Source organism: Pelobates fuscus, chromosome 6 (assembly GCF_036172605.1).
Source record: "Pelobates fuscus isolate aPelFus1 chromosome 6, aPelFus1.pri, whole genome shotgun sequence".
Taxonomy (NCBI): Eukaryota; Metazoa; Chordata; class Amphibia; order Anura; family Pelobatidae; genus Pelobates; species Pelobates fuscus.
The window spans coordinates 232,644,346-232,665,966 of NC_086322.1; the positions used below are offsets into that span (position 1 = coordinate 232,644,346).

Below are 21,621 nucleotides of genomic sequence, written 5' to 3' on the forward strand. Positions count from 1 at the left end.
GTCCCTTGTAGCCTGAAGAGCTGTCTGACATACTTGCATACAAATCATTATTGTAGTCCTTGTAAGTGACTATTAGCTATGTTTGCATCCACAGTACATCCGCTACCTTTATTATGTGTCAGGATCCTTCAGCCATATACAAGCACCATTTTCAAACATTGTCTGATCCATGGCGCTTGATTCCAAAGGAATCTAGGGATGAGTTTTTCCTAATTTTTTTTTTTTTTTACATATACTTTATTTAAAAATACAATCTTTACCTTTCGCAACTTGATGAATGGAGGTGACCTTTCAGCAGGCCTTTAATTGCTGACAATTTAGACATTGAACAAGGAGGTATTTGTTATGGCTTCTATAATTGTAAACACTACATGCATTGGCCTTGATTTTTATATATTTTTTGGATTAGCTTTTTAAATTATTTAATATTTTTTAAAAAAAATATTAAAATCTAGAACAAAATGCATATAAATTAATATATAACAAACTAGTAAAATATTATTCAATATATTAAATCATTTTAAACGTTTATCCAAAAACATTAAATCTGGATCAATATTAGTTAAGGCTCAGGTTCACCTCATTTATAAAAATCACTGGAAAAACAACTGGAGAAGTTCAATCTGCTCTACGTGGACATATGAAAACCAACATTTTTCTAAATTCAATGTTTTAGTCGCCTTCTTGGCTCTGTCTTTCTGGACTTCTATAAGTTTGTTATGCTGTCAGGCGATACATGAATAGTGCTGACCACAAATATGTTGAATTCATATGCTACCAGAGGAAATCGATTTGTAAATCATGCCGTACTTGTTACTGTGTGGGAATCATGACCAAGTGTCAGCTTTATGTTTTAGGGTTTCTTTATTTGTAGAACTTTGCATGTAACTTCATACACTTATAGACACTTTGTGTATCATCGGCTACTGCTTTGCAAACCATTCTAAGCATGATTTGTTGTTTTGCTGTTTCTGTGTGTGATGGTGTGTCGCTCTGACTGTGATCGTAGTCCCTTGTGAGTTGTTACATAACTCGGCATGCAATTCCCATATGTTACTATGTCACATTCCTTATGCTATGCTATCACTCAGCATGCTTGATACTGTGTCATTCTGCGTGTTATTATATCACTGAAAGTTATACTTCACAGTGCGTGTTATTAAATCCTTGTGCTGTTCCATGACTGGTTGGTTTCCTGACGTGTCCATGTGTCACTATGACTCCAGGAGCTGGTGACAGGACAGACGCAGCGTGAGATGGCTTGGCTAAAGGAGGTTGGAGATGACCAGTAAGTGAAACCTTATTTTGTTTTTCTTGAGTACAGAGCTGTATTCTGTATTTACATATATCTATATAACCTGGGTAAATCCTTTATGAAGACCCTAGCAAGATAGTGCCATCCATAAAATGTGAGATTATGTAACTATTTATCGTAAACGGACACTTCTACTATGTAAAACATTGCCATTTCAGAGAGACACATTATTTACATTTGGCCAAAAAACACACCTAAGAGCTAAAAGAGGCATTCCTTTTTACATCCTTCGATCTTTGAAGCACTTCATGTTTGACCTCATCACGCACAGCATTCTCATGCCAAACATGTAATGCTTCTCATAGAGAAGCATTGAACTGGCAGAGTGCATAATTGCTGCACGTTTGACATATGTCCACAATACTTCTTTTAGAAGCATCTGATTTCAGAGCAAGTCTGTGTCTGTGCTGGATTACATGTCATTTTAATTGCATTTTAGAATTTTTTGTGTGGCTCCATAATCTAATCTAAAAAAAGCCGCACATCTGACTTAAAATATATTTATTTCTAACATTAGAACGTTCTTTTCAGAGGCTGAATTTAACTTCATAATTCATGTTTACAACATTATGCTTGTAAATAATTCCCTGTAATTTAATAGCTTTTTCTGTCACTATATATGACACAGATGTAATTTTTTAATAAAGTTTATTTGTGCCACACCACCTATCTCAGACCTCCTGGCATTAGCAAAATCAGTTAGCCAGAAGGTATGATTGATACTTTTACCTACCTTTGTGACAAATTAGTAACTATTTGCCCACATGACTTAAATTCCAATGTGTCAGCCTGCTAGTCAATGTTTGACTGACTGTGTTCATCATAATTCAGTGCTTTTGGTGCAAACATACCATCTCTTTACTTGGACAAGGTACAATATGCTGAGAAATGGCACTGTTTACATTTGTCAGAGAATAGGACTCTAATTAGACAAGCAACCACTAGAGGCCCTATCTCCTTAGCACCTCCTTGACAGCTTTTCATGTACAGCATCAGCATTCCTAGCATGATGATGATGATAAATGTTGTTAGGTCCCAAGGTCCCAAAAGCTCTGTGAGAAGCATTGGACTGGACAGAGATCATCAAGGATGATCTCAGTGGAGGTGGAGTGGCTCTTGAGAGGAGACTGTCCTGAGAATTGGTTACAGGTAAATGTAATGCCTATATATATATATATATATATATATATATATATATATATATATATATAATGCATTCATTGTTTACACATTTTATTTCATTTTTACAACAATCTTTGATTTTTAAAAACTTGGAAAATTTATTAAAATAAAAAACTGAAATTTCACATAAGTATTCAAACTCTAAGCTATGACACTTAAGACATCAGATTTATATGGATTATTCAATTGATTGTACATGATTTGGAAAGGCACACACCTGTCTATATAATGTCACACAGCTGTAAATGCATGGCATAGCCCCCCAAAAAATAAAAATAAAATAAAAAAAGACATGAGGTCAAAGGAACTTCCTGCATAGTTCAGTGAGAGGAATATGTCTAGGCACAGATCTGGAGAAGGATACAAAACATTTCAGCTACATTGAAGGTTCCCAAGAGCACAGTAGTCTCCATAATTCTTAAATGGAAGAAGTCTGACCAAGGAACTGATGGTCACTCTGGTTGAGCTCCAGGGGAGATAATGTGTGGGGTTTCCAAAGGACAACCATCACTGCAACACTCAACCGATATGGCAGACTGGCCCGATGGAAGCCTCCCCTCATTGCAAGACACATGAAAGCCTGCTTGGAATTTGCAGAAAGCTCCTAAATGATTCATGTACTGTGAACAACAAATTAGTTTGGTCCATAGTGAGTGTGATAGGTCCCCATTTGATGTACAAAGAGTCTCCCCTGCCAATACCTCTCAGGAGTATCACAGACAAAGCAGACACAAACTCAATTTCGAATTACAAGGCCAAGAAGGGCTGTATGTAGAGCTAGTAAACAATGAGTCCTGAGTGAGTTGGGGGAGCTGAGACAGGGGAACCCTTGGAAGGATTAAGCATTCCTGGCAGGCAATAGGCACTGCAGAAAGAAAAGATAGACGGAAAGGAGTGGCAGGCCGCTGGCCTCAGAGCAAGGCATGGCAGTCAAAAGAGAAGAATAGTGTGAGAGAAGAAGAGAGGCGTAGAGAAGGGAAAATAAAAATGAGCGAGGGAGAGCAGTGATCTTTCATATCAGTTTTACTCAGTCAGTGCAGCAGAAGCACCTCCAGTGGCAGCTTTACTGAGAGGACTTAATCCTGCAATGTACCATTGCTGTTGTTCAAAAATAATTGGTCTAGGTGCAGTGTCCCAGTCCCCTTAACCCTGCACTTTATTGAGATGAAGTGGTCTGGGTTACTGCAGTGTTCCTTTAAGTCCCTTTATAAGATTATGTTTTACTTTACATTAACTATAGACTGGATAGAAGCTATTGTTTTTACTAATTAGTGGTTAGATTAGTATCCATTAGTATGAATAAATTCATATAAGTTCTAGATGGGAAATACCTAATTTTAGGATATTCACTTTATAACTTTTAGTTATGTAAACTAATAACTGTACATAATTTTTTTGATAGCATATCTTCAATTTTTTTGTTTGTAAATATATTTTTATTGAAGAATACAGATTGTAAAAATAAACAAAATTCATCAAATTATACCACAAAGAAAAATACTAAGAAACTGAGATCAAAGTGGGATACGCAGAATCCAAAATCAAGATCATTAAAACACTGAGACTCGCAGGACTCTAATATTTTTTAAATAATAAATGAATGGTTCGCTTTTAATGTACCTCCTGTAAGCCAGCTTAAAGGGAGACTCCAGTGCCAGGAAAACAATCCGTTTTCCTGGCACTGGAGGTACCCTCTCCCTCCCATGCGCATTAGGTCGCCCCATATGAAAGCACTGAAAATGAATTTCAATGCTTTCCTATGGGGAAATGAGCGATGCTGGAGGTCCTCACACAGCGTGTGCTAGAAATCAGGAAGTTACCTCTAGTGGCTGTCTAGTAGACAGCCACTAGAGGTGGAGTTAACCCTGCAATGTAATTATTGCAGTTTATAAAAAAAACTGCAATAATTACAGTTGCAGGGTTAGGAGTAGTGGGAGTTGGCACCCAGACCTCTCCAATGGGCAGAAGTGGTCTGGGTGCCTGGAGTGTCCCTTTAACTCATTACCTCAAGCGATTACCCGTTCCCTTCTGTATGTATCACAAGTAGGTATCATCTATGCTATGTGGATAAACCCTAACAATCAGTCCTTGTGCTAGATGTCCCAAAATGTGCTACCTGGTCTTCTCCGCACTCCACAGCATCTTCCCATTACCAAACAATTTGGGCAAGGCGTCCTTAGCTTTGCGTTAAGTGAGATTCCTTGTGCTACATGGTCAGGGTCCGTGCACAGTGTTTCAATTGAGGTGAATTCACAGAGCAATAAAGGGTGGTGTGGAATAAAGGTGAGAAAGGAGTTGAGAAACTCAGTCAGTTATGTGTACCTGAATTGCATCATAAAGGTGGATGTTCTATCTCCAATTAGGGTGGCTAAAGATTTTATTCCCTCCCTTTGTATTACATGGTGCACCTTGGGTAATGTGCGACCCAGGAGTTGTTGGAAAGCACTAGCCTCTAGTCCTAGCCTGAAAGACGGGTTATATACCAGGGGCAGCAGTGGTGATCGGAATGTCATGAGCTCCCATTGGAAGGCCACACTTTGCAGTACCTGTAAGGTGGTCAAGATAAGTGGGTGAGGAGCCTCACATTTTAAACTGTGCATAACAAGGCCACTAACGGTCTGCCTACTTGCGTTTTCTCCACCTCCTTCCACAGTTTATGTACCTAATAGTTTCTGAATCACAGTTGCAGTGGAACGGCAACCACTTGTAAACACAACCTTCCCAGGTGCCTGAGAGTGATACAGGAACCTGGGAGATCTATGAGGGCATGGGTGCCTTTATTTACAGAGGAAGTAAAGAAGCCAGAAAGGAGCAGGCAGGAAGTGGAGTCAGGCGGTTCGATGGTCAGGGTTGGCAGCAAAGGAGCGAGGTCAAGAGTCAAGCCAAATAACAGAAGACCCTGAATAGAGAGCAGGACGTCAGAAGCCAGGGGTCAGAGACAAGAAGCGTGGTCAGGGTCCAGCGGAGCGCTATCCTAGCCCAAAGCCAGGACTGAGACAATGGCTAGAAGGTCAGCCGGCATTTGGAGAAATTCTATCAGAGGCGGGGTCAGTCTGAGTATGTGGGCATTCAGGTGTTTCTTGTGGCCCTGAGACCTAAGATTTCTCCCCCACGTTGTGTCCCTGGAGCTGATAAAAACGCTGGATGGCTGGTTGTTGGGACAGCTCTTAACTTAAGCGGCCATCTTATATATCATATATATATTGGCTGTCAGTATGGCAGCCACTAGAGGCGCTTCTGCTCCACTGACCGAATACTTGGATATGGATATATATATATATATAATAAATAGATATATGTGTAATAAATAAACATAATGATTTTCTCACCCCTCCTGGGTGGTATATTTATTCCTCTTTCTCGGGTCCTCTACCAAAGGCCTGGGAGTGTGAGAGTTCTTGTTCCTAATACTGCACTCTTCTGGACAGCGATCTCAGATGTTCCGCCTGGAATCTGTTGAAGCCACACCACACTGACCCGAGTGCTCCTATCACAACTGGGACTACTACTGCCTTCACTTTCCACATGCTTTCTAGCTCTTATTTCACTCCTTGGTATTTGTCCTTCTTCCTGATGTTATATATACATATATGCACACACAATATACATTAGTGTCCCTCCTGTGGCAAGCATTAGTGATTAGCGTTTGTATATACATGTGAATGTGTTGTGAGGGAAAGCTGTTATTCACTCTTTTAACCAGTAGATGGTACTGTGTGAAAGGAGTGATGCATTTTCTTTGTTATTACATGGAATGTCTAGGTTACAAAATGCATATTAAAAAAACAAAAAAATAAATATGTATTTACTAGTTTTTCAAAATTACATTCTTAAATGCTAAAGTCATCTCTTTTTTTTGCTATAAAACTTGTTTTCAATGTCCTTGCCATTCTGTGCAATGACCAGTCACATGCGTCTCAGCGACATCATAATATAACATACTATTATATTAAAAACACTTACTCAAACAACATCAATGGTTGGGGAATTATTTGTAAGGTTGTTAGTGGATTATATTAAGATTTTGAACAACAGTTTCCTTAGTGGTAATCACCCTAGTTTATGAAAGGCATATCATGCCATAATTGATTTCTTTGAAGAAGACAGATGTTACAGTGAATGTGATCTATTTGGATTTTGTGAGGTCATTTTGTTTAGTTCATTAAAACAGGCTACTGCTGAAAATGAAAGCAATTAGAGAGTAGAAAGTAGTTTTTAATAGAAACATTTGGACAAACGTTAAATCCCTCTGGGTTTTGTCCAGGGCCCAATGCTCTTAAATCTGTTTATTAAATCGTAACCCCTTAGAACCGAAGGGCGTACTATTACGCCCTATTCTAAGCGGCTCTAAACGCTGCAGGGCGTAATAGTACGCCCTCCTTTTTTTTTTACTTACACGGTCGCCGGTGATCCCATGCCGGCGATTGCGGTTGGGGGGACTCCCATGGAGTCCCCCGCGGCAGATCCTGCCTCCTGCAGCCCCCCCGCCATGTGAGAGTGAGGTCCTTGCGAGGACCTCACAATCACATGGCCGGGTTAGCTGACTGCTGCATTGCCAGCAGGGGGACTGCCTGTAATGACAGGGAGTCCCCCTGCTGGCTGGAAATAAAATAAAATTAAAAAAGTGTAAAAAAAAATATATATACTTAGATCATATATATAGGTGTATTTTACTATTAATATATATATATATAATTATATATATATATATATATATATATATATATTAATATCAAATCACACGTAGACTGATACTGGTTAAATATATATATAATTATTGTTATATATTCATATATAATATAAAAAAATATGTAAATACGTTAAAAAAATAAAATTAAAAAAATAATTAAAAATAAATAATTAAAAAATATATAGATGTGTTATTATATAGATGTGTTATTTCGTTCTAACTGTATTGTGATATTAATATATATATATTTATATCAAAATACACGTAGAACAAAATAATATATATATCTATATACATAAATATATATGTATATATCACGTATATATCACCATACCTATATATAAATACAAATATTTTTTTAAAATTACATACGTGTATATATACATATATTAATTCTACACATATATTTATGTAATATTTTTACATAATTAGGTATCCTAATTAATTACAATTAGCGGGACCTGCCTGACAACCCATGCCGAAAGTATAGGGAATTTAATTTGCTAGCATTATATTTAACCCTATAACTTTCCAAGACACCATAAAACCTGTACATGGGGGGTTTTACTCGGGAGACTTCGCTGAACACAAATATTAGTGTTTCAAAACAGTAAAATGTATTACAACGATGATATCGGCTGTAAAAGTGACGTGTTTTGCATTTTTCACGCACAAACATCACTTACACTGACAATATTATTGCTGTGATACTTGTTACTGTTTTGAAACACAAATATTTGTGTTCAGCGAAGTCTCTCGAGTACAACAGTACCCCTCATGTACAGGTTTTATGGTGTTTTCAAAAGTTACAGCGTCAAATATAAGGTTTGTGTTTAATTTTTTTCACATAAAAATTTGCCAGATTGCTTACGTTGCCTTTGAGACCCTATGGTAGCCCAAGAATGAAAATTACCTCTATGATGGCATACCATTTGCAATAGAAGACAACCCAATGTATTGCAAATGGGGTATGTCCAGTCTTTTTTAGTAGCCACTTAGTCACAAACACTGCATTTTTTCACACACAAATACTAACGCTAACTTTGGCCAGTGTTTGTGACCAAATGGCTACTAAAAAAAGACTGGACATACCCCATTTGCAATACCTTGGGTTGTCTACTATTGCAAATGGTATGCCATTATGGGTGTAAATTTAATTCCTGGGCTACTATACAGTCTCAAAGGCAACGTAACCAATCTGGCGAATTTCAATTTCAAATGTAACGTGCTATATTTGACCCTGTAACTTCCCAAAACACCATAAAACCTGTACATAGGGGGTACTGTTTTACACGTGAGACTTTGCTGAATACAAATATGTGTATAAATAAAATATGTGTATTTTATTGCAGTAAAAGCAAACAGTATTATGACATTGACGGTTAAAATGTCATGTAGAACTAAAAAAATTAAAAAAAAATCTTATTTTCTCCCATTATTTTCATATTAAATTATGTTTCATAGCTAAATATATGATATTAAATGAAAGCCCTGTTTCCCCTGAATAAAATGATATATAATAAGTGTGGGTGCATATAATATGAAAGAGGTGAATTACGGTTGGACAGACATATAGCGCAAATGCCACGTTTTGTTTATGTTTTGTTTTGTTCACGTGTACATTTGGCTCAGTCCTTAAGGGGTTAAAATGGGTACGAAAAGTCAGTGTTGGTAAATGACACCAAATTAGATAATGTCTGATAATACTTCTCTTCAGATGGATTTGGATAAATTAGGTGACTAGAGGGCTTGAAAGTAGCAGATTAGAATCGGTATAGAAAGTCATGCATTTTGGGATTAGGAACCCCCTTTCACTGTCATTATGCACTTAGCAACAAGGGACATACACTGTTCGTCCAAACTGATTTTAAAAAGCTGGTCTAAGCAACATAAGAAATGTGCTAATAAACTGTGGGCTATTACTGGGTGTCTCACAAAAAGCAAAACATTCTGGAACTGTGATCTTCAGGACAACCATCATTGGTCCCTCCAGTTTTAACAATACATGCCACAATGTACCATTCATTACTGATTGGATCAGCACCCAAGCTATAGTGCAAGGATCACTGACCTTTAACTGGGCTTCCTGATCACCCTGGGAGCCAACAATTAAACAGTGTATTGTTAGGGCTAAATTGGGTCATAGTGTTTTGAGGCTAAAAAGGACATCTTCTTTATTAGTCTGAACAACACAGCTGAGTACTCTCGTTTAGCATTTTAAACCATTAAACACTGTTTAAATTGAATAGAAGGACAGCACCATGGGACTCAAGAAACTATAACCACATCAATGTGATAAAGCTGTTACAGTGCCTACACTGTACCTTTAAATGGAATCCTAGAACTACTGGGCATTTTAATAATCAAGCTTTAGAATTTAATCTATTTTGAGTTTATTTTCTATAGTTACACTAGTTTTGTAGAAATTATTATAGCAAAACAGTGAAAACCTTTTGGATCCTCCTTTCCAATTTTTTTTTAAATAGTCCTACTTAAAGCAGATCTGCTCCACTAAAACAAAGTAGCCCCTGTATTGTCTTATGGTATCGTTGGATTGTGTTGGAATTTCAATGACATCTCAATGCAGTCAACATGAGTATGCCATATATTTTAATGTGATTAAATCCATTCCATAGTAGGTTTCCAATACCCATGTCATTCTGCAGAGAGCTACAGAAACACTTCAAAAGGGAAAAGGCTAACTTACTGCTTTTTCGTGTTATACTCATTTTGAAACACTCAAACACTATGGCTCTCTTCTTTTGAATGCTGATACAGAGAATTACAAAGAAATTAAACTCTCAGCTACTTGTAAAGAACACTTCAAACTCACAGGTTGTAATGTCATTGTTACTTTTGTGGTCTTGTGGCTGAGAAGTGTGTAGATCTGCATATGCCTAAAAGCTTTCTTCAATGGTGCATGATCACCTCGAAAGACCAATGTTTTTGGATTTACGGCTTGTTTTGTAAAGCAGTGCTTATTTATATGTGTGTGTATAGGAAAAAAGGTATTTGGGGGCACACACAGAACATGCATTTCTTACTAGTAATGCGGTAAAAGAAAAATATATGCAAAATACAGACTAAAGGAACTGTGCACGCAAAACCGTCTTAAATCTTCCAAAGCTACCTAAATATCACAGATTTTTTTAAAAATATGATTATTTACTAGCATAATTTATTTTTAAGAAGCCTTGTAAGATTGAATACTGTATTTGTGTGTGTATATTTATGTGTATATATATATATATATAAAAACACACTCTGTTCATCACCTTTTTTCATAGTTCTGTGTAATTTATATATGTAATACTATTATATGTTTGAATAGTAATATATAGAATTATATAAGTAATACTTTAAAATGATATAGCAAATATAGTATAATATAAAACAATACATGTGTAGCTATTAGCACATTTCTATGTTGCTTAGCCAGTATGTCATGTATGTCTGACGCCTCTGCAGTGTCGGGATTAGCCACCACGGATATAGATCAATATGTAGGCAGAGTTGCTTCAGCTAACATTCTGCAAGATCTTGTTGTTGTCCTGTATTTCCCCACAGGACACAATTATCATTGCAAAGCATTATGATCACAGGTGCAGACACACAATGGCCTACATGTTCCAATATCGCATTCTCAGGTTACTCAGAAGACTCATATGAAGAAATACTATAAAATACTACTTTATTTTTAAACATTTCAAAAAATCAAATGTGCGTTATATGACATAAAACACATTTCTAAAGACTTTAGATAGAGATTTCCTGACAACTTCACCTATATGACATTAATAGCTTAAGTGATAAATTGGGGAGGGGAGTGTGAAAATAGGTGTGATATTATACATTAGACATGATTTATACAAGTGAAACATAGAGGGATTTTTTTTTAAAATCCGATATAAACCGTGAAGCTTTCATTCAGAAAGGAGTGACAGAGCGAATACTGAAGCGAAGTGTCCTTTCGTATGATGTGTAAGTACATTCTGGGGCAGATATGAGTAGGTAGCAAGTACAAAGTTATACACCGTCAAAATGGTGACTGTGTGTGTGAAGCTTGAAAATTTAATGTTCATAAAATACTGTACATGCAAATTATGCATACATATATGTTTTTGGAACTAAGAATTTGGTTATGCGAATAGATCACACTTTCTGGTAACTAATAGAATTTGAGAGTTTATGTTTTTATTAAAGCGGAAAATGTATCTGAGCAGAAATATACACAGCTAATATATAGCTCTGCACATCCTCTTGTCTGGCGTCTGAGTCTGCTAAGTATATATATATATATATATATATATATACATATACACATGTGTGTGTAAAACGAAGTCCTATGCTGTTAGTAAGGCCTTCAAAGTTAGTCACCAGGGCTGAAGGCACATTTTTACTCACCAATGGCTAGTAGCCCTCTATGTGTATGTAGGTATAATAGTATGAAACATCTCTAAACTGCAAAACCTGCAAAATATATATTAATTATTGTATTACTTTTAATGCTGTTTAAAAAAAAATAGTAGAAATATAATACCCTGGGACATATGCCTCTGATGTTTAAGTTAAAAGTGTTTTCATTTACTAGGATTTTGCAAGTATTGTGTGATAAATGTTAGTTAGTACATACAAATAGATATCTAATAAAATAAATAGGGATTGAGGCACTTCTCATCAAAACAAATATATATATACACACTTACCCAGGTTTGTTTCTAGTACATTATTTAATAAAGTTAAACGCTACCATCCATGCTCACATAATTTAATAAATGTGATTTATTGGTGAAAATGTCAGCTGAATGAATGAATCTTTATTTCAGTCCTGTTTTGAATCTGTATTAAAATGATAAAACAGGGACCAAAACATAGATTCCGGTTTATCCACTTTTGCAACAACAAACCACATTTATTAAAAGAAGCCTACGAGTGTTCATTGCTTCTTATATTCTGTATGTAATGTGTGTGCACATATTCATGATTATACATTTTCGATATGGAACAACATGCACACAGTGCTTACATAGTTTGTGGCGAATGAATTCTCAGAGTAACAATCTGTCTGTGGCTGTTTTTGTGAGTTGTATCTGCCCAATGCTCCTCCATAAACCTTTATCTTAATTCACTTTGCTGTGGTTGAAAGCAAAATCAAAGGAGCATAGCTAATTCTGCTGATATCTAGTAAAAAAAAAAAAAAAATCTGACATTATAATTTATGTCATTACACTGGAATTATTTTAATGTGGACTATCAGAAAAAAATATATTATACAGGCCTACATAGGCCAAAATATTTTTTTAGAAATATTTATGCACATAAAGGGGCACTGTCCTTTTTTTTCCTTTCGGTATTCTTCTCTGTGTGCCTTTTGTAGCTTAATAAATATAAGTAAATATAAGTAAGCTCATTGAGCAGGGGCTTTAACCCCACTGTTCCTGTGCGTCCATCTTGTCTGGTTTCAATTACTTGTCTGTCAGTCCACCCATTGTACAGCGCTGTGGAATCTGTTGGTGTTTTATAAAAATCAATGATAAATAAAGGCACGTGGTATCTTTTTCTTCCTTGTGCCAGGCATCACAGTTTTGCTCTCCACTGTCCATGATGTCTGCAGTTTGCCCTTCCGTGGGATTGATTTTACTGATGGATTGTGGGTAAATTAGCTTAGCAATGAGAATTGAGATTGCATACTTGTATAAATCTGCATTTGCTTTATTACTAACATGTTTATTACTATGTAAAATGTAATCTTTTGCTCAGTTTATTTTATATATGCAGGCAAAAATAAGAGCGTCTCTCTAAAAAAAAAAAAAACATTCCATCTTTATCAAGCTAGTAGCATCCCAACCAGAAATATATATAAAAAAAAACAAAAAAAAAAACTGACAATATTGATTGTAATCTTGTAGCCATGTTAAACAAAGCAACTGTTGAATTTTTCAATTGTGGCTAGTACAATTAAAACTTTATTATGAGATGCTGCAATACTCCTGTTATCTTACATCTGCATCAGAGGACTGCTATGCTAAATGATTTATATATGCAATTTAGCATATATATATATATATATATATATATATATATATATATATATATATATACACACGTTATTTGCAAAACTTTACATTAGAGTGTGTATTCAGAGATAAATATACTTTACAAAAAAAAAATTATAAACTGACTTACTGAAAAACAATTCACGTTATATTGATAACCAGTTGATAACCCAAACTCTCCCAAACTTGTTTACAGAGAATAGGAGGACGATTTACCAGTGCGCACACTTTATATATATATATATATATATATATATATTTACTTTTTTGAGCAAGTTCCTCGTCACAATTGCTAGAATTCACCTAGACTTGCTTATAATCATTGTTATGTATCTATTGTTTGCTCATGGCAAAGAACCACAGGATGTGTTCTATCCTTATAACTTAAAATAAAATAAAAATAATGCAAAACCTTCAGGGCCGGCTTTAGGTGTGTGCGAGCTGTGCGACTCACAGGCCGGCCCGAGTCATGTGCAGGGGATTAGTAGAATGGGAGCAGGGGTTTAGTAGAATGGGAGCAGGGGTTTAGTAGAATGGGAGCAGGGATTTAGTAGAAGGAGAGCAGAGGTTTATGTAGAATGAGTACAGAGCTTTTGTAGAGGGTGGCAGTGGTTTTGGTGGAGGGGGAAGGTTTTTAGTGATATTATGTGTACATTGCTGTATAGTTGATATATATAATGATAGCATGTGTTTTGTTAAAGGGGGAGAAAAAACTTTGTAGAAGGGTGGGCAGGGGTTGTATTAAAGGGAGAGCAGGGGTTTTGTAGACGGGGCAGGTGTTTTGGAAAAAGGAGGGCAGGGTTTTTGTAGAAAGGGAGGCGGGGGTTTTGTGGAAGGGTTTTGTAGTAGGCGGAACAGGGCTATTGTAGAAGGGGCAGGGGTTTTGCTGAAGGGGGGGGGCGCCATATGTGGGACTCACACAGGGCGTCTGATCACCTAAGGCCGGCCCTGAAAACCTTAATGTTGGCCACACCATGAAATGTCTTAATTATACATAAAAAACAACTAATTTCTAAACTGTATAGGCAGGCATAAAGACCCATAATATATAATTATATGGAGTTATAGTCTGAATGTATTTACCTGAAATACATACAGTGTGTGTTAGTTATAACACTGAATGGCATATATAACTTGCCTATTTATATTATTCTATTGAGAATATATAAGCAAAATAACAGATTCTGTAATATTTTTTTTGGCCTGGTGCACTGCGCAGCAAAACCATACACACTTTGAGAGAACCACGTAGCATAGGATATCAGCCTTTATAGATTAATATCTTAAATCCTTGTCCTGGGAAAGTTTGAAATAAACTGAAACGCCCACCTAATATTTGAGCTAGCCCCTAGAGTGCTGTTCTCTCGATGTGTGTGTGTATATATATATATATATATATATATATATATATATACTAGGCTTTGAAGCTAGTTTATATTTGAGAGATTGTGTGTGTGTGTATATAAATATATATATTTATTTGTCTGTTAATGTATAAAGTGTACCATCTTCTGTACTGTCTGCTTGTTTTTTTTTTCTCTCTCCCCCCTCACTCTGATCTTCAGAAAGATATTTACAACCCTCTGCAAGAATGTTGTCTATTTTCTATCAAACCTGTGTCTTATCTGCACTCATGTCGCTTTAACCCTGTATCACAACTCAACTTTGAATTCTATGTGTCGTCTTGCTCAGAAATACTTCAGACTTGAAAAAGGGAGGTTCTCCTGAAAGCATGTCATTAAAGAATTATGTTAGTCCAATAAAAAAGGAATTACAAGGTATACAAATTGTATCTGTTTTTTTTACATGTGTGTATATATATATATATATATAGTAAGAAGTGTAATGGCACTCACCCTTGCTGGTAATACAATGTTGAGTTTTATGCCCTGGTGCACTTCCACGCTGGTTATATACAATGAAAATAGAAAAAAGGTTGCACTCTTGGGTCTTTCAAATAATATACAAAGTGTTTAATCCATCAAAGGGTATACAGAAAAAATGACAGACGTTTGAGGACCTTGAGGAAGACCCGAACAGGTCGAAACGTCGGTCATTTTTTCTGTATACCCTTTGATGGATTAAACACTTTGTAAGAGTGCAACCTTTTTTTCTATTTTCATTGTGTATATATATATATATATATATATATATATATATATATATATATATATATATATATATACACACAATCTTTCAATAAACTATAAACTAGCTTCAAAGCTCACAAAGTAATGTTTCAGTACCCCGACCCCCCCAACTCCGATTAATTTCCCTGATTTAAAAAATAATATAATTATATCTTGCAATTTGATGTTTGTTGACAAAAAAAAACTTTTATAACATTATAGAATAATTCTACAACTATACTAGAATTTCAGAATAAAAGTAAATATATCCAACTGTGCAATGTGATATAGTAATCAATACATTAATGTTTGATACATATAAAATGCATCATGTGTATGATTCTGTCTGTCTGTCTGTCTATCTATCTATCACACTCAGATCTTCCCATTATTGTTATTGCAACACCCCTACCATTGGTAATAGGCAGTCTGCCCACGTAATTTATTTTAATGGTCTTTTAATAATATCCCCTTTCTATGACTCTACTGTCAAAGTTCCCCCCATTAGTCATATCCCCCCATTAGTCATGCTGCCCACCTTTGTCAGTCCCACGGATCTCCCTCCCCCACACTGTGGGTTTGCTCGGCACTGCGCAGCTGGTTTCCTGAGCTGCAGTTGCAGTATTTATTTCTGTGTCCCTGGCTGTGTGACAGCAACAGGAGCACATCTCAGCAAGAACAAACTTACTTATACACGTCTAGTGCTCGCTGACTTGGTAACTCAAAGCCAGACTTAGGGACAACTATAGAGCTTAGTAACGCTTATGCTCTTATGATGATAAATTGTACAATGATTAATATGCAAGGTAAAAATTATTATTTATTTTTTTTTACAAAAAAACAAATAGCAAGCAAAATTATGCCCAGGTCCACCCACTGATATCACAAAAACATTGCCTTTAAATCAGACAAGCTGTTCTTATTAACAAGGCCTTGCTTCACTGTCTAATAGAAACAGCCCACTTATGCATGTTCTTTTAAACTGTGACCAGCCTTTTATTGTTGGAAACAAAAGTGAGAAACGCTTGCTCAAAACATTGGAAACCACTGCCAGCTTCTTATTTACCTGTGATCACGAGTTTTATTAAAGGGACACCATTGTCAACAGAACAACTACAGGTTAATCTATAGCCTGTCCCTGCAGGCAAATTAATGTAAACCCTACCCTTTCAGGAAAAAGGCAGTGTTTACATTACTGCCTAGAAACATCTCTAGTTACTGTCACTCAAACGGCCACTATAGGTGCTTCCTGGGTCAGTGCTGCACAACATGCTGCACTGATGTTCAGCATCTACATGCTATGCATGTAGGTGCTGAACTTTACCCATAGAGATGCATTGAGTAAATGCACAGAAAGGTCAATGCACAGATGGGGTACTTACCTGATCAGTGCTTTGTGGGTGCTCAGCCTCTTCCAACGTCATCCGATGTGGGGAACTAATACATATGCACCATGAGTGCATTGGTCCCTCCATAAAGGAAAGCCTTGCCTCAGTGCTTTCCTATGGATATTTTAATGACGCTGGATGTGAGGATGTCCAGCGTCCAGGATGTGGTGTGAGGACGTCCAGCTTCAGGCATCTTAAAATCTGGTAAGATCCCGGAAGCGCCTCTAGTGGCTCTCTGGTAGAAAGCCACTAGAAGCTGTCTTAGTACTGTAACGTTACATTGCAGTTTCTCAAAAACTGCAGTGTTTTACATTGCAGGATAAGTGGGACAGACACACTGCACCCAGACCACTTCAATGAGCTGAAGTGGGCTTGGTACCTATAGTGTCCCTTTAAACTGTTCAAAAATAGTTTAAGAACACTGAATGGAGGGACAGCGCCAGGGGACTCCAGGCACTATAAACAAGTTAATGATCTGATATTTAAATATATTAACTATAGTTCTAGTGTCTTTTTTAACTTTGAAAATTGGCAGATTTTACATATTTGTGTTTTAATTGAAGGCCTTGTTTTACATACTGGGAAATTCAGCCCTACAACTATGACTACAGCAATGACCTGTGAAGAACATACTGGTTTCCTGGCAGCCCTGTCTTTACTACCTGTTTGCCCTGACAGTACACAGTCTTACTAAAGGGTACGCTTATGCGAAATTGGTATTCTAGCTCAGCTTATTCTTTATAACCATTCATATAACTAAGGTAAACGTGTAATATCTGCTGTATCATTAGCATCCCTTTAAAGTGAACCTGTTGTGGAAAAATTCACTTACCTGAAATCACTCCCATATACTTTGAATAAACCATATATCACAAAGATACATGATGTATTCATCGTAGAATATATTGTTTTATTCAATTTTCCATCTTTCCAGTGCCGCTTACTTGGTGCTATTCTTCATGTAACAACCACCTCCGAGACGTTCTTTGCTCAGCCTAGCAGTCTTCTTTGATTTGCCCTGCTTGGGGATGTATTATACCCAAGCAGGGCAAACCTTCTCAGTGACACTTTGTTGCCAGCGTGCCAATGTCAGAACAGATTGACATCATGTCACTCCATTCCTATACTCTCTAGCTGACTTTAGATGCGCCGGCTAGGGAGTTTCTATAGGAACCACAGCGCATATGCTCTGGTTGCAATTGGTGGACAGCAGAGGGACCTGGAGGTCTTTTCTGCCCTCCCTTGTCAGTCAATGCCTCGACATGCCTATTGTTACATGGTTTTTTCTTCTAATTTATACATGTGCTAGCACAATGTATAGATAGAATTTCATGCTTAATCTAATGAGCATACAGTATATATTCGAGTATAAGCCGACCCGAATATAAGCCGAGGCCCCTAATTTTACCCCAAAAAACTGGGAAAACTTATTGACTCGAGTATAAGACTAGGGTGGGAAATGCAGCAGCTACTGGTAAATTTCTAATTAAAATTAGATCCTAAAAAAATTATATTAATTGAATATTTATTTACAGTGTGTGTATATAATGAATGCAGTGTGTGTATGAGAATGCAGTGTGTGCGTGTATGAGTGCAGTGTGTGCGTATGAGTGCAGTGTGTGTTTGTGTATGAATGCAGTGTGTGTGTGTATGAGTGCAGTGTGTGTGTGAGTGCAGTGTGTGTGTGAGTGCAGTGTGTGTGTGTATGAATGCAGTGTATGTATGAATGCAGTGTGTGTGTATGAGTGCAGTGTGTGTATGAGTGAAATGTGTATGTATGAGTGCAGTGTGTGTGTATGAGTGCAGTGTGTGTGTATGAGTGCAGTGTGTGTGTGTATGAATGCAGTGTGTGTGTGTGATGCAGAGCCTTGATGGGGGGTTGGCATTTTTATTATTTTTTTATTATTATTTTAATATTAATAGTTTTTTTTGTTTTATTCATTTTTTTATTATTATTTTTTATTTTAGTATTATTTTGTAAAATATTATTTTATTATCATTTATATACATGGCAGGGAGGGGGGCTCTCACTCCCTGGTAGTCCAGTGGCATTGGCAGTTCAGTGGAGGGGGGCTGGCAGAGAGCGTTTACTTACCTCTCCTGCAGTTTCTGTCAGCTCCCTGCTCCTCCGCGCCGGTCCGGTCTGCTTCCTCTGCAAGTCCCAGTGTAAGTCTCGCGGCCGCGCTATGACCCCGCGGCTCTCGCGAGACTTACAGTGGGAGCTGACCGGACCGGCGCAGAGGAGGAGGGAGCTGACAGGAGCTGCAGGAGAGGTAAGTAAATGCTCTCTGCCAGCCCCCCTCCTACACAGCCCCCAGTCTGTATTATGGCAATGTAAATTGCCATAATACAGACATTGACTCGAGTATAAGTCGAGTTGGGGTTTTTCAGCACAAAAAATGTGCCGAAAAACTCGACTTATACTCGAGTATATACGGTAAGTTGTTTGGGACAAGACAGGATCACTTTGAATGCGTCAGTAGACTCTATGTGGTTCAAGTTATCATTCTATATATTTGATTGAAACATTGACATAAACAAAGTATCATTTGTTGATTATTGCTGGAGAATAGAACTGCAAATATAGGCACTCTCCTTCCAGATCCTTACTCTCATACTATTAGGTGTTTCTATGTAACAAGAATAACACGTGAAGTTGTAAAGCACTGTAAAAGTAAGTATTCTTCATTAATAGTAATATTGAGCCTCTGTTTATTATTATGTACTCCTACTATATAAATAGGAGTAAAGGTGTGTGTGTGTGTGTGTGAATTTGTGTGTGTGGGGGTGAGGGGTTTGTAGCAGTGTGTCTGTGAATTAGAGTGGTTTGTTTGTGTGACGCTTGTGATTCTAGTGTTGTTTCAGCCAAAATAGTACAGTGCACGGATTTTGACAACTCTGTCATTTTCAACTTAATTTTGAAAGATAGTTTTCCAGATTTCCTAACCCACTGTTTAGTGCACGGTGACTGGAATACAGTTTATTAATAATAATCTATATTCATAAATTAATCATTTATACTGAATGTGACTGGGAAAACGGATTGCAAGGAAACGGATTCTTCATTGAAAGGAAACGGATTGTAAAAAAAAAAAAAGTTTGCTAAGAATTTATAAATTTCTCTGAAATAAAAAAAAATAGATATTTATAGATGTATGTATATCCTGCACTATACATACAGAATAGAGGAGGGTGGGTATACCACTAGCCACGTCCATTGTATATGTGTGTAACCCACAGATAATGAGGCAGATACACATTTAACCACAATAGCTTTAGAAAAAGATGCAAATGTTTTAAGCTTTGTATGTATATGTGGATATATATATATATATATATATATATATATATATATTATAATTGAAATGTATCCATTAGCCCCAGAACTACCCTGTGAAAATCAACTCATCAAGCACTTACTACAAATATGATTAATTAAGGAACCATAATCACTACAGCACTGCATCCCCACCCCCATTTATGTAATTAAATAGTTTTAGAACTGTTTTACTTCTTACGTGAGGTCCACCACTCATTGCTCCCTGCCTCTACTACAGCCTTTAGAGAGCTTTCTCAACTTTCTTCCGTGGCGTCTCTAGGATTCATTTACAGGGGGGGCACATGGTGGGCCAGGGACAAAAGTAGGAGGGCACATTTAACCCCGCCCTCTCCGCAGTTTGACCCTGCCCCTGCCGCATGTTAAGCCCCGCCCCCGACGCAAAGTGTTGTTTTTTTTTGTTTTTTTTTTATAATCCCTGGTGGATAATTTATTATTTTCCACCAAGGATTATTAAAAAACAAACACATTTCCCTTGATACAGTCCATACACACACACACAGACTGCTGAGTCCTTACACACACAGAGACACAGACTGCTGACCATACACACACACACACACTGCTGAGTCCATACACACATACAGACTGCTGAGTCCATACACACACACACACACACACAGACTGCTGAGTCCATACACACATACATACTGCTGAGTCCATACACACATACAGACTGCTGAGTCCATACACACATACAGACTGCTGAGTCCATACACACATACAGACTGCTGAGTCCATACACACATACAGACTGCTGAGTCCATACACACATACAGACTGCTGAGTCCATACACAAACACACACACTGCTGAGTCCATACACAAACACACCAACTGCTGAGTCCATACACACACACAGACTGCTGAGTCCATACACACACACACACTGCTGAGTCCACACACAGACTGCTGAGTCCATACACACACACATACAGACTGCTGAGTCCATACACACACACAGACTGCTGAGTCCATACACACACACACTGCTGAGTCCACACACAGACTACTGAGTCCACACACACACACACACACACTGCTGAGTCCATACACACACACACTGCTGAGTCCACACACAGACTACTGAGTCCATACACACACACACACACAGACTACTGAGTCCATACACACACACACACAAGCTTCCTCACTAGCAGACAGACAGACAGAGACACACACACACAAGCACATTAAGCCTACCTGTCACTGGAGCCTGTTGCTGGGGGTCAGGCAGCCATCTTCTATCTTTTCCAGCAGCAGCACTTACTACAAATATGATTAATTAAGGAACCATAATCACTACAGTACTGCATCCCCACCCCCATTTATGTAATTAAATAGTTTTAGAACTGTTTTACTTCTTACGTGAGGTCCACCACTCATTGCTCCCTGCCTCTACTACAGCCTTTAGAGAGCTTTCTCAACTTTCTTCCGTGGCGTCTCTAGGATTCATTTTTAGGGGGGGCACATGGTGGGCCAGGGACAAAAGTAGGAGGGCACATTTAACCCCGCCCTCTCCGCA

The 21,621-nt window shown here is 37.4% G+C and overlaps 1 protein-coding gene across 1 annotated transcript in view; it reads left to right on the forward strand.

The window, feature by feature from the left end:
• The window catches only part of TBKBP1 (TBK1 binding protein 1), an 86,239-nt gene that overhangs the window by 41,768 nt on the left and 22,850 nt on the right, over positions 1-21,621 (forward strand). The window contains exon 6 of the mRNA XM_063458841.1: positions 1,227-1,288. Within this exon, the coding sequence (XP_063314911.1) occupies positions 1,227-1,288 (62 nt within the window). The remainder of the gene's footprint in view (positions 1-1,226; positions 1,289-21,621) is intronic.